At 34.8% G+C, this 17,500-nt stretch overlaps 1 protein-coding gene across 2 annotated transcripts in view; it reads left to right on the top strand.

Moving 5' to 3' along the window:
* Positions 1 to 17,500, top strand: part of kalrna (kalirin RhoGEF kinase a) — a 261,174-nt gene that overhangs the window by 173,584 nt on the left and 70,090 nt on the right. For both annotated transcript variants that reach the window (XM_061970917.2, XM_072914521.1), the window contains 2 exons: positions 11,976 to 12,054; positions 12,463 to 12,630. In XM_061970917.2, coding sequence (XP_061826901.2) covers positions 11,976 to 12,054; positions 12,463 to 12,630 — 247 coding nt within the window. The remainder of the gene's footprint in view (positions 1 to 11,975; positions 12,055 to 12,462; positions 12,631 to 17,500) is intronic.

Below are 17,500 nucleotides of genomic sequence, written 5' to 3'. Positions count from 1 at the left end.
ATCTATCTATCTATCTATCTATCTATCTATCTGTATCCATCCATCCATCCATTTTCTACCGCTTGTCTCTTTCGGGGTCGCGGGGGGTGCTGGAGCTGCATTCGGGTATGTGTGTATATATATGTATATATGTATGTGTATATATATGTATGTATATATGTATGCATATGTGTGTGTGTATATATATATATATATATATATATATATCACACATATATATACATTAATATATACATACATACATACATACATATATTTGTTTAATGTAAAAATGTATTTGTTAGCGCTCAAGTGCTATTTAGTTGAAATACTTTGGTAGCACCGTTTTGACACAGATGTTACGCTATATATTAAAATGTTTGCTAAAAGACACAAAAAAACTAGAGAGGAACCTCGTGGACCTCGTGGTTTTATCATGTAGGCCGCACAGTCAGGAGATCTGGGTTCGAATCTTTGCTTGGAGGTGATATAGAAAGAAACTACAACCCACGACTGCCACGAATAGACTGCAGTTCTGTGGGGGAAAATACTATTTCACACAAAAAAGCCAACATTTGGCTTTGGCCTTCCATTCTTTTCTATTCTTCTTTGCTCCACTCCTTTGGCACAAAACGACTATATTGTTGCTCAAAAATATTCTCTTTTGCCAGGAAATTGAGTTTGTCGATTATTTTAGTAATCACGTAATATATATATATATATATATATATATATATATATATATATATATATATATATATATATATATATATATATATATATATATAGATTAGTTTGTTGATTAGTTTGTTCGATTAATCAAGTAATCACATAAAACACACCTTATAGCCTCAATGCGTATTTTAGGGAAAAGATTGGAAATAAACAAGACATTTTACACTAGCACACTGTTGTTAGCTTCATGCTAACATTGCACTATTTCATCATGCTAGGTTAGCAACATTAGCACAGCTGTTTAAGCTACATGTCAACATTGTACTTTATCATCATGCTAGGTTAGCAACATTAGCATAGCTATGTGAGCTACATGCTAACATTGCACTTCATCATCATGCCAGGTTTGCAACTGTAGGGTAGCTACGTGAGCTATAGGCTAACATTCGATTTTATTATCATGCTAAGTTAGCAACACTAGCACAGCTATGTGAGCTACATGCTAACATTACAGTTGAACATCATGCTCTGTTAGCAACATTAGCAAAGCTATGTGAGCTACATGCTAACATTTCATGATAACACCATGCTAGGTTATTAACACGAGCACCGCTAGGTGAGCTACATGCTAAAAATTCATTTTAACATCATGCTATGTTATTATCACTAGCACAGCTAGGTGAGCTACATGCTAACATTACATTTTAACATTATGTTAGGTTAGCACCACTTGGTGCGGCTGTATGAGCTACATGTTAATATTACACGTTTACATTATGCCAGGTTAGCACACAGCGCTCACACACCACCGCTCTCATGTACTCTCTTTTGCAGCGGATTTGGTTTGATTAGAATGTTATAACTTTGCAAAATAAATCTTATTTTCAGCCAGAAAAGTGCAACATTTTTTGTGTGAAAATGATGCCCTTTTTAATTTGATGCACAAATCCTACACGTCATTTTGTCACTTAAATGATGTAAAAGTTACGTAAAATTATATTTTAAAGGACCTCTTTGCCATAAAAAGTATAAAATCTTCCATGACTATCAAAACTTTGATTTTCTGTGCAAGCTTTTATTTTGTATTTTCAAGTTATGTTTGGTTACATGTGTGTTTTTTTCCAAAGCCTCCTTCTTTATTTTCTATTTCTCTTCTTGCTGCAGCCAGTTTGGGTCACGCTGGTTTGATGTTTCACATTTTTCCATCCGTGCAGTTTGAGCGCGGGCGGCGAGAGAGGCTGAGGTTGAGACGGCATGTTTTTTTTAATTTTATCTACAATCTTTTTTAATCAGCATTTCTGCTCCCAATGCCCTTTTGAAAATGTCACATTTACTCAATGACTTAACACGACGCCTTTTTTGCAAAAATATACTACAAATGATGGCAATCTATCACCCTATATGCACCAAACAATGTTTTAATGCTGCTTTTTGATGAAAAATATAACATTTCATCAACTGTTAAAATGTCATTTTAGAAATGATGAAATAAAACACGAGTAGGAAAAGGTTATTTAAAAATATTGAAATATAAATAATTTGTAGAAATTAATTTCAAATGTTATGTAACAAATACTAAAATGTATTTAAAATAACATATTAAAATATAAATAGTAAAAAGTAATGAACAAATAATGAAAACAAAAAAAAAAGAATTGTAAAATTAAATAAAAATAAAGAAATAAACATAAGTGGGTAGTAGGTCTTTTTTTTTAAATAGTAAAATCATGCAAAAGTAGTAAACATTTATTTAAAAAAAGAGATAAAACATAACAAAATAACTGACAGTAATTAAATTATAATTAGAAACATAACTTAAAACACAAAATGAAATGAAAAATAACTACTAAATAGTACTAAATAGATAAACTAACCTAGCATTCATGAATAGTAATTGCAAATGAATATAATAAAATGTGAAGAGTAAAAAAGTTAAAGGAGTAAAAAGTATACACACATATTTGTTTAGGGTGTGTGTGTGTGTGTGTATGTGTGTGTACATACAGTACAGTACAGGCCAAAGGTTTGGACACATCTCTTCCTCATTCAATGCGTTTTCTTTATTTTCATGACTATTTACATTGTAGATTGTCACTGAAGGCATCAAAACTATGAATGAACACATGTGGAGTTATGTACTTAAGAAAAAAAAGGTGAAATAACTGAAAACATGTTTTATATTCTGGTTTCTTCAAAATAGCCGCCCTTTGCTCAGATTACTGCTTTGCACACTCTTGGCATTCTTTCGAAGAGCTTCAAGAGGTAGTCACCTGAAATGGTTTTCACTTCACAGGTGTGCTTGAAGCTCATCGAGGGAATGCCAAGAGTGTGCAAAGCAGTAATCAGAGCAAAGGGTGGCTATTTTGAAGAAAATAGAATATAAAACATGTTTTCAGTTATCCATCCATCCATCCATCCATCTTCTACCGCTTATTCCCTTTGGGGTCGCGGGGGGCGCTGGAGCCTATCTCAGCTACAATCGGGCGGAAGGCGGGGTACACCCTGGACAAGTCGCCACCTCATCGCAGATGTTTTCAGTTATTCCACCTTTTTTTGTTAAGTACATAACTCCACGTGTGTTCATTCATAGTTCTGATGCCTTCAGTGACAATCTACAATGTAAATAGTCATGGAAATAAAGAAAACGCATTGAATGAGGAGGAGGTGTGTCCAAACGTTCGGCCTGTACTGTATATATATGTGTGTGTGTGCGTATACATGTGTATATGTATATATATTTGTACAAAACCCAAAACCAGTGATGTTGGCACATTGTGTAAAAGGTAAATAAAAACAATGATTTGCAAATCCTTATCAACTTATATTCAATTGAGTAGACTGCAAAGACAAGATATTTAATGTTCCAACTGAGAAACGTAATTTTTTTCCGCAAATAATCATTAACTTAGAATTTAATGGCAGCAACACATTGCAAAAAAGTTGTCACAGGGGCATTTTTACCACTATGTTACATGGCCTTTCCTTTTAACAACACTCAGTAAACGTTTGGGAACTGAGGAGACCCATTTTTTGAAGTGGAATTATTCCTCATTCTTGCTTGATGTACAGCTTAAGTTGTTCAACAGTCCAGGGGTCTCCGTTGTGGTATTTTAGGCTTCATAATGCGCCACACATTTTCAATAGGAGACAGGTCTGGACTACAGGCAGGCCAGTCTAGTACCCGCACCCTTTTACTATGAAGTTATGTTGTAACACATGGCTTGCCATTGTCTTGCTGAAATAAGCAGGGGCGTCCAAGATAACGTTGCGAGCTCGTATAAAAGCGCAGATTTCACCCATTTAAATACTTTCTATAGTTCAAGACTTAACGGTAATTTAAAAACAGCAGTCCACATCATAATGGCGGCTACAGTTTTGATGTTGAAGGCCTAAAAAAAATGATGCAGAACGCCCAGCGGGCCGTATTTTGCCCAGGTCTGTTCTAACCCAAATGAAGACCACTGTAATAATAATGATGATAATGAAGTAGATCACATGTTGACTTTAGACTTAGCTGCGGTCGCTAAGCTAGCTCAACACCCTCTCCCAAAGACTTGCTGTGTCAGCAGTAAGTCCACTGAGAGGGACATGTGGAACACATCTGGTCACATGACCCACCCACAGCAGGGGCGTTGGCGGGCTCACAGGGGCTATCCCTGATGTAAGGAGGGGAAAAAAACATGTCAAGCTCGGCGCCGACCAGCGCCAACACATTTGGAAACCCCCCTCGGGTTTTGTCATGAGGGGCTCCATAGAGGAGGCGTGCGCGTCGGCCTCCGAAGGAAAGGAAGCAAGGAAACGACCCTTGACCCTTTGACGACGTCGCCTTAACGGCCGGAGACTTCCAGGGTGTGGAACTCGCAACCATTTTGTTTCGACGCCGCGGGGAGCACATGACCCCCCGCAGGGCGCACGCGTACTTCCTGCTTCCTGCCGTCATGTGACGCGCGTCTGATCAGGCGGGGAGCTGACAGAAGAACATTCTAGATCCGCTCTTCTGATACGGTCTAGTCCCGTCAGAAGTATCGAGACACGAGCAGGACGTGAACGTGAAGTAGTAGCAAAAAAATAGCAACCAAAAAGAACATTGACATGTACAGCTGCGGCTGTAGGCAACCTCCCGGTGTAGTTGTCGCAATGGCAACGTTCTGCATTTGAAGTGTGACGAGTGGTTAGCACACATGCGCTATAAAATACTGTGTTGGTGTGAACATCGTGTGTTGCAGTTTTGATGCCGACTCAGCAGTTTGATCCCCACCACTATTATGCTGTCTTGCACCATGTTCAGTCCTTTCAGGATTTTACGGGCTAATTTTTGGATGATTGTCGCGGCCTGAAATGCAGAATTTTTAGGAAAGTTGCGGCAGAAGTGAAAAGAAATATAAAACAAATACCGTATTTTTCGGACTATAAGTCGCAGTTTTTTTCATAGTTTGGCCGGGGGTGCGACTTATACTCAGGAGCGACTTATGTGTGAAATTATTAACACATTAGCGTAAAATATCAAATAATATTATTTAGCTCAGTCACGTAAGAGACTAGACGTATAAGATTTCATGGGATTTAGCGATTAGGAGTGACAGATTGTTTGGTAAACGTATAGCATGTTCTATATGTTATAGTTATTTGAATGACTCTTACCATAATATGTTACGTTAACATACCAGGCACGTTCTCAGTTGGTTATTTATGCCTCATATAACGTACACTTATTCAGCCTGTTGTTCACTATTCTTTATTTATTTTAAATTGCCTTTCAAATGTCTATTCTTGGTGTTGGCTTTTATCAAATAAATTTCCCCAAAAAATGCGACTTATACTCCAGTGCGACTTATATATGTTTTTTCCCTTCTTTATTATGCATTTTCGGCCGGTGCGACTTATACTCCGGAGCGACTTATACTCAGAAAAATACGGTAAATGAAATGTTGTCAAATTACTGTACTATTTTAAATATAACAAATAGTAATAATAATGGATTATAAATACAGAAAGAAACATGCTAACATAACATTTTAACATCATGTTTGGTTAGCAACACTATTATAATTATACGAGCTATGTGCTAACATAACATTTTAACATCATGCTTGTTTAGCAACACTATTATAGTTATACAAGCTACTTGCTAACATTACATTTTAACATTATGCTAAGTTAGCAACACATTTCAACATCGTGCTAGGTGAGCAACACTATTATAGTTATACAAGCTAGTGCTAACATAACATTTTAACATCATGCTTGTTTAGCAACACTATTATAGTTATACAAGCTACTTGCTAACATTACGTTTTAACATTATGCTAAGTTAGCAACACATTTTAACATCGTGCTAGGTGAGCAACACTATTATAGTTATACGAGCTACGTGCTAACATAACATTTTAACATCATGCTTGGTTAGCAACACTATTATAGTTATACGAGCTATGTGCTAACATAACATTTTAACATCATGCTTGTTTAGCAACACTGTTATAGTTATACAAGCTATTTGCTAACATTACATTTTAACATTATGCTAAGTTAGCAACACATTTTAACACCGTGCTAGGTGAGCAACACTATTATAGTTATACAAGCTAGTGCTAACATAACATTTTAACGTCATGCTTGTTTAGCAACACTATTATAGTTATACAAGCTACTTGCTAACATTGCATTTTAACGTTATGCTAAGTTAGCAACACATTTTAACACCGTGCTAGGTGAGCAACACTATTATAGTTATATGAGCTACGTGCTAACATAACATTTTAACATCATGCTTGGTTAGCAACACTATTATAGTTATACGAGGTACGTGCTAACATAACATTTTAACATCATGCTTGTTTAGCAACACTGTTATAGTTATACAAGCTATTTGCTAACATTACATTTTAACATTATGCTAAGTTAGCAACACATTTTAACACCGTGCTAGGTGAGCAACACTATTATAGTTATACAAGCTAGTGCTAACATAACATTTTAACGTCATGCTTGTTTAGCAACACTATTATAGTTATACAAGCTACTTGCTAACATTGCATTTTAACATTATGCTAAGTTAGCAACACATTTTAACACCGTGCTAGGTGAGCAACACTATTATAGTTATACGAGGTACGTGCTAACATAACATTTTAACATCATGCTTGTTTAGCAACACTATTATAGTTATACAAGCTACTTGCTAACATTACATTTTAACATTATGCTAAGTTAGCAACACATTTTAACATCGTGCTAGGTGAGCAACACTATTATAGTTATACAAGCTAGTGCTAACATAACATTTTAACATCATGCTTGTTTAGCAACACTATTATAGTTATACAAGCTACATGCTAACTTTACATTTTAACATTATGCTAAGTTAGCAACACATTTTAACACAGTGCTAGGTGAGCAACACTATTATAGTTATATGAGCTACGTGCTAACATAACATTTTAACATCATGCTTGGTTAGCAACACTATTATAGTTATACAAGCTATGTGCTAACATAACATTTTAACATCATGCTTGGTTAGCAACATTATTATAGTTATACGAGCTACGTGCTAACATACAATTTTAACATCATGCTTGGTTAGCAACCCTATTATAGTTATACGAGGTACGTGCTAACATAACTTTTTAACATCATGCTTGTTTAGCAACACTATTATAGTTATACAAGCTACTTGCTAACATTACATTTTAACATTATGCTAAGTTAGCAACACATTTTAACACCGTGCTAGGTGAGCAACACTATTATAGTTATACGAGCTACGTGCTAACATAACATTTTAACATCATGCTTGGTTAGCAACACTATTATAGTTATACAAGCTACGTGCTAACATAACATTTTAACATCATGCTTGGTTAGCAACACTATTATAGTTATACGAGCTACGTGCTAACATAACATTTTAACATCATGCTAGGTTAGCAACACTATTATAGTTATACAAGCTATGTGCTAACATAACATTTTAACATCATGCTTGGTTAGCAACACTATTATAGTTATACAAGCTATGTGCTAACATAACATTTTAACATTATGCTAAGATAGCAACACATTTTAACATCGTGCCAGGTAAGCAACACTATTATAGATATAAGGGCTACATGCTAACATTACATTTTAACATTGTGCTAAGTTAGCAACACTATCATAGGTATGTTACATGCTAACATAATAATAATATTGTATTATCATGCTAGGTTAGTAACACTAGCATAGCTATGTGAGCTACATGCTAATATTACAATGTAGTATCATGCCAGATTAGCAACACTATTATACTTATAAGAGCTTCTTGCTAACATATAATTTTAACATCATGCTAGGTTAGCAACACTAGCATAGCTATGTGATGTAAATGCTGACATTATACTGTATTTTAACATTATGTTAGGTTAGCATTAATATTATCGTTTTAAGAGCTACATGCTAACATAATATTTTAATATCATGCTACGTTGGTGACACTGGCATAGCTATGTAAGCCACATGCTAACATAATATTTTAACATCATGCTACGTTAGTAACACGAGTGTAGCTATGTGAGCTACGTGCTAACATAACATTTTAACATCATGCTTGGTTAGTGACACTAGCATAGCTAGTTTTATTTTAACATCATGCTACATCAATACCATTAGCATTACATTTTAACATCATGCTAGGTTAGCAACACTAGTGTAGTTATAAGAGCTACATGCTAACAACATTGTAACATCATGTGAGGTTAGCAATACTGTTATAGCTATAAATGCTACATGCTAATATAACATTTTAACATCATGCTAGGTTAGCAACACTGTTATAGCTATAAAAGCTACATGCTAACGTAACATTTTGACATGCTTGGTTAATAACATTAGCATAGCTATGTGAGCTACATGTTAACATTTTATTTTAACATCATGCTACATCAATACCATTAGCATTACATTTTAACATCATGCTAGGTTAGCAACACTAATATAGTTATAAGAGCTACATGCTAACAACATTGTAACATCATGTGAGGTTAGCAATACTGTTATAGCTATAAAAGCTACATGCTAACATAACATTTTAACATCATGCTAGGTTAGCAACACTGTAATAGCTATAAAAGCTACATGCTAACATAACATTTTGACATGCTTGGTTAATAACATTAGCATAGCTATGTGAGCTACATGCTAACAACATATTTTAACATAATTCTAGATTAGAAACACTGGCATAGCTATGTGAGCTACATGCTAATGTTACATTTTAACATCATGCTAGGTTAGCAACACTAGCATAGCTATGTGAGCTACATGCTAACATTACATTTTAACATCATTCTCGGTTAGAAACACTGGCATAGCTTTGTGAGCCACATGCTAACCGTGCATTTTAACATCATGCTAGGTTAGCCACATAAATAGCATAGCTATGTACAAAGTACAACTAATACAGTTTTTAGTAAGCGTATTATCAATGGAAGACTTTAGAATAAGTGAAAGCACCTGCAAGGCCGTGTTGTCAGGTGTACAGTAACCTGACTCACTGTTGCTCGGAGACCTCAAGCCCCGACTTGCACACACACACGCACACACACACACACACACACACACACACACACACACACACACACACACACACACATACTGGTTATCATTGTAAATGGGGACCAAGTTTTTGATCATCACTTGTGGGGACCACACTTTCTACAGGTTGTGGAGGCATAAAAAAAAAGAGGTAAAATGTCCACTGCCCAGTTAGCTCATACACGTCTTTAAATCTCTGGATTAATGAAGTAATGTGCTGATCATTCTTACTGGGGACCCCGGGGCAAAATAATTAATATGGTTTATGGGGACCAAATGGAAATAATTTTGCATAATTCACACAAATTTGTACGTGACTACTGAGGACCATTTAAAAAAAAAAGTTCCAGTACCAGCTACAGCCCGATGAGGTGGCTGCTGTGCAAATGTCTCACACTCAAACTAACCAGTTAACATGTTTTATGGGCCAAAGCTTAAAAATCACTTAGGCATCTTCAGAATGGATCTGACTATCATTTAAAAAGGTTTCCCTTTAGGGGACCTGTTTTTTTGTCCCCATACCGTTAGAGGTCCCCTAAAGCTGACTGTGTAAACAGAGCGATGTCCTCATTAAGTAAGCATTGCCAGAACACACACACGTATTCTTGTATTTCTTACCTTCTTGAGACCTCCGAAAAATGCCTACCTCTTTAGGACCACCCTTTCCAGATATATAAATAAATGATAAATGGGTTGTACTTGTATAGCGCTTTTCTACCTTCAATGTACTCAAAGCGCTTTGACACTACTTCCACATTTACCCATTCACACACACATTCACACACTGATGGAGGGAGCTGCCATGCAAGGCGCTAACCAGCACCCATCAGGAGCAAGGGTGAAGTGTCTTGCTCAGGACACAACGGACATGACGAGGTTGGTACTAGGTGGGGATTGAACCAGGGACCCTCGGGTCGCGCACGGCCATTCTTCCACTGCGCCACGCCGTCCCATATAAAGATTTCTATTTACAACATTAATAATATATACATACTATGCAAATATAAAAAAAGGAAGCTTTTAGTACATTTTTTTTATGTTGATTTTTTTGTTTGTAATTGGTTTTTAATCTTCATTATTTATAGTATGTGTCTGTATATATATATATATATATATATATATATATATATATATATATATATATATATATATATATATATATATATATATCCATCCATCCATCCATCCATTTTCTACCGCTTATTCCCTTTTGGGGTCGCGGGGGGCGCTGGAGCCTATCTCAGCTACAATCGGGCGGAAGGCGGGGTACACCCTGGACAAGTCGCCACCTCATCGCAGGGCCAACACAGATAGACAGACAGCATTCACACTCACATTCACACACTATAGCCAATTTAGTGTTGCCAATCAACCTATCCCCAGGTGCATGTCTTTGGAGGTGGGAGGAAGCCGGAGTACCCGGAGGGAACCCACGCAGTCATGGGGAGAACATGCAAACTCCACACAGAAAGATCCCGAGCCCGGGATTGAACCCAAGACTACTCAGGACCTTCGTATTGTGAGGCAGACGCACTAACCCCTCTTCCACCGTGCTATATATATTTTTATTTTTATTTTTTTTTATTTTATATATTTTTTTTTAATCAATTTTGCCCACAGGGGGCGCATTTCAATTTCTTACATACACTTGTTATTACATATGTTGGCCAGAGGGGGAGCACGTAAAATGTTTACACACACTTATTTCATATGTTGACCAGACGGAGAGCACTTTTAAAAGCGACACAGTCAATTTGAAAAATCCCTACTTTTTGGGACCACCCTAATTTTGATAGATTTCCCCACCAGGGGTGCAAAAGAGACATTCTTTATTACAGTGGTCCCCAACCACCGGGCCGCACAAGAAAAAGAAAAAAACAAAAACGTTTTATTTTTTTATTAAATCAACATAAAAACCACAAGATACACTTACAATTAGTGCACCAACCCAAAAAACGTCCCTCCCCCATTTACACTCATTCACACTCATTCACACAAAAGGGTTGTTTCTTTCTGTTATTAATATTTCTGGTTCCTACATTATATATCAATATACAGTATATCAATACAGTCTGCAGGAATACAGTCCGTAAGCACACATGATTGTATTTCTTTATGACAAAAAAAAAAAAATACCATACCCCCCGGGCCGTGGGACACATTTTCAAGCGTTGACCGGTCCGCAGCTACAAAAAGGTTAGGGACCACTGCTCTATTAGATGCAAAGGTTTTCCGTATTGGGACCATGATTTTGGTCCTAATTTGTTCCTCATATGGAAGGTCCTTTCCTTGTTGACGTCTCAAGAAGGGTAGAAATACAAGAACACACACACACACACACACACACACACACACACACACACACACACACACACACACACACACACACACACGCACAGCTTGGAGATGTTTGAGAGAGGAGAGCAGGGGATGTTGGGTGTGACCAGAATGTTCTATCCCGCCTTGTACTCTGGTTAGCGGTGGTGTTTGCTGTCACATGAGCACCGCGCTCCTGTTGTGTAAACGTCGCTAATGGAGTCAAACGCGCACTTTTGAACCGGCGCTTGGAAACGCGCGCAGACGTGGTCACGTGCACGCCGCTTCCACAGCATGTGGCGCTGTGCATGCGAGCTGGTATTGAGGAAAAGATGACTGATTATGATTGTGGAGAAGAATAAATAATATATATTAACATAAATAATCCCAATGTCATCCAAGTGCTAACACCTTCTTTGTCATCCTTGCAGCTCTCTGGCGGCTGCGAGTTGACCGTGGTGCTACAGGACTTCACGGCAGGATGCAGCAGCGAGATGTCAGTCAGCACTGGTGAGGCTCTCCCTTTGAAAGAAGAGTCCACAATAGTGCAAAAGTACTTTTAGTTAGCACTACTGTGTGTGTCTCTAAGAAGTTCTGTTGTGTACTCGATACACTTTTCACATAAACACTCTAAAGTGTGCACTTGTCCAACATAATAGATGTCATGTATCACATGCAACAATGTAACATTAAGGAGTGGGACAGGAGGACAAACAATGTAAGCAACACGAGCGTAGCAATGTGAGCTATGTGCTAACATTACATTTTGATGTCATGCTATGTTAGCAACACTAGCATAGCTATGTGAGCTACATGCTAACATTACAGTTCAACATCATGCTAGTTTAGCATATTCACTGAAGAAAAACTAAATAACACATTTGTCGGACTAATGATTAAAGTGCTGACTCATCCCAGGTCAAACGGTGGAGTTGCTGGAGAGGCCCAGCGAGCGACCGGGCTGGTGTTTGGTGCGCACCACCGAGCGCAGCCCCCAGCAGGAGGGTCTGGTGCCCAGCTCGGCACTCTGCGTGTCCCACTCTCGTTCCAGCGTGGACATGGACTGCTTCTTTAGCTCCGGGAAAGGTAGGAAGGATTTCTTCGTCACCATCATTACATCATGAGGTCATTTCCATGTAATTCTTAGAAATACATGAGTGTGGTTGGTCTGTTTAACACAATGTTTGAGTGTTGTGTTCATATTGGTGTTCATACTTGTGTTCATATTGGTGTTCATACTTGTGTTCATATTGGTATTCATTGTGGTGTTTATATTGGTGTTCATATTGGTGTTCATACTTGTGTTCATATTGGTGTTCATATTAGTGTTAATATTTGTGTTAATATTTGTGTTCATATTGGTGTTCATACTTGTGTTCAAATTGTTAGCAATATTGGTGTTCATATTGGTGTTCATATTTGTGTTCATATTGGTGTTAACATTGGGGTTAATATTGGTGTTCATACTTGTGTTCATGTTGGTGTTCATAATGGTCTTAATATTGGTGTTCATATTTGTGTTCAATTTGGTGTTCATATTTGTGTTCGTATTTGTGTTTGTATTGGTGTTACTATTGGTGTTCATACTTGTGTTCATGTTGGTGTTCATATTGGTCTTAATATTGGTGTTCATATTTGTGTTCAATTTGGTGTTCATATTGGTGTTAATATTGGTGTTCATACTTGTGTTCATATTGTTGGTAATATTAGTGTTCATATTGGTGTTCATATACATGTTCATATTGGTGTTCATATTTGTGTACATACTTGTGTTCACATTGGTGTTAATATTTGTGTTCGTACTTGTGTTCATATTGGTGTTAATATTTGTGTTCATACTTGTTAATATTTGTGTTCATATTGGTGTTAATATTGGTGTTCATACTTGTGTTCAAATTGTTGGTAATATCGGTGTTCATATTGGTGTTCATATTTGTGTTCATATTGGTGTTAACATTGGGGTTAATATTGGTGTTCATACTTGTGTTCATGTTGGTGTTCATATTGGTCTTAATATTGGTGTTCATATTTGTGTTCAATTTGGTGTTCGTATTTGTGTTCTTATTGGTTTTCATATTAGTGTTCATATTGGTGTTAATATTGGTGTTCATACTTGTGTTCATGTTGGAGTTTATATTGGTCTTAATATTGGTGTTCATATTTGTGTTCAATTTGGTGTTCAATTTGGTGTTAATATTGGTGTTCATATTTGTGTTCATATTGGTGTTCATATTGATGTTAATATTGGTGTTCATATTGTTGGTAATATTAGTGTTCATATTGGTGTTCATATACATGTTTATATTGGTGTTAATATTGGTGTTCATATTGGTGTTCATACTTGAGTTCATATTGGTGTTCATACTTATGTTCATATTGGTGTTGATATTTGTGTTCGTATTGGTGTTCGTACTTGTGTTAATATTTGTGTTCATACTTGTGTTCATACTTGTGCTAATATATGTGTTCATATTGGTGTTAATATTGGTGTTCATACTTGTGTTCAAATTGTTGGTAATATTGGTGTTCATATTGGTGTTCATATTTGTGTTCCTATTGGTGTTAACATTGGGGTTAATATTGGTGTTCATATTTGTGTTCATATTGGTGTTAACATTGGGGTTAATATTGGTGTTCATTCTTGTGTTCATGTTGGTGTTCATATTGGTCTTAATATTGGTGTTCATATTTGTGTTCAATTTGGTGCTAATATTGGTGTTCATGTTGGTGTTCATATTGGTGTTAATATTGGTGTTCACATTTGTGTTCAATTTGGTGTTAATATTGGTGTTCATATTTGTTCCAGCTGACAATCCAGTTCATAAGTCAACATTAGCTTCATGTTGTCATACTTTTCTTATTTGCTATTCAAATATGGTAAACATTCAAAATAAATAAATATGACGTTCCACAAGATTACAACATTTAGGCGAAAGTATTGGGACTGTTTGTGCGGTCTGGGGTCACTGATTTTTAGACAATGCCTCGGATAAGCGGAAGAAGATGGATGGATGGATGGCAAAATATTGTATTGATATCTTGGGATTTTTTCCAATCTTTGATAGCTTTTTGTGTATTTACCTTTAAAAACTACTGCATTTATTGGCATTTTCATGGACACATATGTTACTTTTGTAGCAAAGTATGCAATTTGTACTTCCTAGTTTAATCTATTAAAGACAAACTACAACTTATAATATATATATATTAATATATATATATATATAATATATATATATAATATATATTTCTGCCACAATATACCTCTATGTAGTCAACTATTGCATTTTTATTGACAAATATTGTACTTTTGTAGCAAAATATGTAATTTTTACATCCTAATTTAATCTTTTAGTCACAAGCTACCACATTTTTGATGAAATATATGATATTCCTGCCACAATATAACTCTTTGTTGTCAACATTGCATTTTTATGAGCAAATATTGCACTTTTGTTGCAAACATACACATTTTTCATCATCTTTTCATATTTCAGGGACATACCACAACATTTTTTAACAAATACATCATATTTCTACCACAATATAAATGTTGTTGCTCACTTTTATAGCATATTTTACATCATAATTGAACCCTTTAGGGACCAACAACCACTTTTTTTCCCCCTAAGAAATATAATTTTTTTCTGGCAGAAAAAATGGCCCAGAATATAACCATTGCATTTTTATTGAGAGACATTCTACTTTTGATGCAAAATATGCATTTTTTAAAATTCTTTTAGAAGCAAACTACCACTTTAAAAAAAAAAAAAAAAAAAAAAAAAGTCATATTATAGCTTTTTTAGACAACTATTGCACATTTTATTGAGAAATAATCTACTTTTGTAGCAAAACATGTATTTGTTACATCCTAATTTAATCTTTTAGGCACAAACTACCACTTTTTTGATTAAATATATGATATTTCTGCCACAATATAACTCTTTGGTGTCAACTATTGCAATTTTTAAATTAAATATTGCACTTTTGTAGCAACTCACGCGATTTTTTGCATCCTTATTTAACCTTTTAGGAACAAAGTACCACTTGTTTTGATGACATATATGATATTCCTGCCATAATATAACTATTTGTGGTCAACTGTTGCAATTTTAAGATTAAATATTGCACTTTTATAGCAAAAATATGCATTTTTTTACAGCCTAATTCAACCTTTTGAGGACAAATTAGCACTTTTTTCAAGAATTGTATCATATTTTTGCCACAATATAACTTTTGTTTGTTATCAGAATTTTTATTTTATGGCAAATATTGCACATTTGCTGCCAACATGCATTTTTTCTGAGCGTAATTTTGTATTTCAGGGACATTTTTTAACAAATATATTATAATTCTGCCATAATATAACTTTTGTTGTCAACTATTGTATTTTTATGCACATATGTTTTACTTTTGTAACAAAAATGTAATTTTACATCCTAATTTAACCTAATAGGCACAAATTGTCACTTTCTTGAAACATTATATCCAGGTGACTTCCAGGTCATCCTTGCTATACTGACCCCTGTTGTTGGGTTGGACACATTACAACAAGAAATGGTCTCTTTGTATGTAATTATTATATTGCATCAATATATTTAAACACTTTTAAGAGTTCCTTTAAAATGAATCAAATGTGTTCTTCCAGACCTTCTTGATAAGTATTTTGTTTTAATAACGTGAAAAAAGACAACCAGGTGTGCCTTATAGCCCAGAGTGAGGGCATACTGATCACACGTGATGATGCATTTGTAAAGTCAAACTATTTTAATAACACACTCCTTTAAAACAACAAATTCCAACCTTAATTAACCTTCAGGAGTGTACTGATAGACGGTGTGTGTGTGTGTGTGTGTGTGTGTGTGTGTGTGTGTGTGTGTGTGTGTGTGTGTGTGTGTGTGTGTGTGTGTGTGTGTGTGTGTGTGTGTGTGTGTGTGTGTGTGTGTGTGTGTGTGTTATAAGGCCGTGACAGGTCAAGTCAAGTGGATTTCAACCTTTATGAGGCATTTTTAGTTGACTTTTAGAGACATTTTCGCCAGTTTCAGCACTTTTTGAGGATAATGTGATTGAGACGCAGAATTAACTCTTAGAAAAGTAAAAGTATTAAAAATACATTTTGAGGTTAACAAAAACGTGTAAAAATAGTATTTGATCTAAAATGTGTGATATGTGTTGACACTATTGCATTCTGCAACAATAGAAAGCTAAAATCCCAACATATTGAGTTTTTATTTTTAGTGTTTTATTTTATATTGTTTGTGTTTAAATACATTTGTTGTAGTTAATAAATAAATACAAATTATATATAAAAATACCAGATGTGAAGATCACTATAATCATGACATGAGTTAGTTTTTTGTTTGATAAATTATTATAATTTAATGTAACTTTTTATTTAAAAAAATTATAGTTAGCTCACTAATAAATAATTTTTTATCAAGTATTTTTTAAATTTTAAAAATGATTATAAAAATAACATTATATATACATTATATTTTCCAACTAAATGTCTCTTATTTAATGTATTTTTAATTTAAAAATTACAGAAATATTTATCACTCAAATTATGACATGGATCATTTTTATTAAATAAGTTATTCTTGTTAGTGTAATTGTTTTCATTCAAAATAAAATACAACAATAAAGGAAATGTAGATCACTAAACATATTTATTGAAAGTAGTTTTTAATTTTGAAAATAAAATATAAAAATAACAGAAATGTTAATTATTGTTATAGTTCAAATACAATTTTATTTAATGTAACTTGTTATATATAAAATAATAACAGAAATGTGGATCACTAAAATATGTATTTATTGAAGGTAGTTTTTTAATTTGAAAATAAAAAAAAATAAAACAGAAATGTTAATTATTGTTATTGTTTGCAGTTCAAATGATCTATTTTTATTCAATGTAACTTGTTATTTATAAAACAACAACAATAATGAAAATGTA

Source organism: Nerophis lumbriciformis, linkage group LG13 (genome assembly GCF_033978685.3).
Source record: "Nerophis lumbriciformis linkage group LG13, RoL_Nlum_v2.1, whole genome shotgun sequence".
Taxonomy (NCBI): domain Eukaryota; kingdom Metazoa; phylum Chordata; class Actinopteri; order Syngnathiformes; family Syngnathidae; genus Nerophis; species Nerophis lumbriciformis.
The sequence above is the reverse complement of the archived record's forward strand: the minus strand, read 5'-3'. Positions and strand labels throughout refer to the sequence as shown.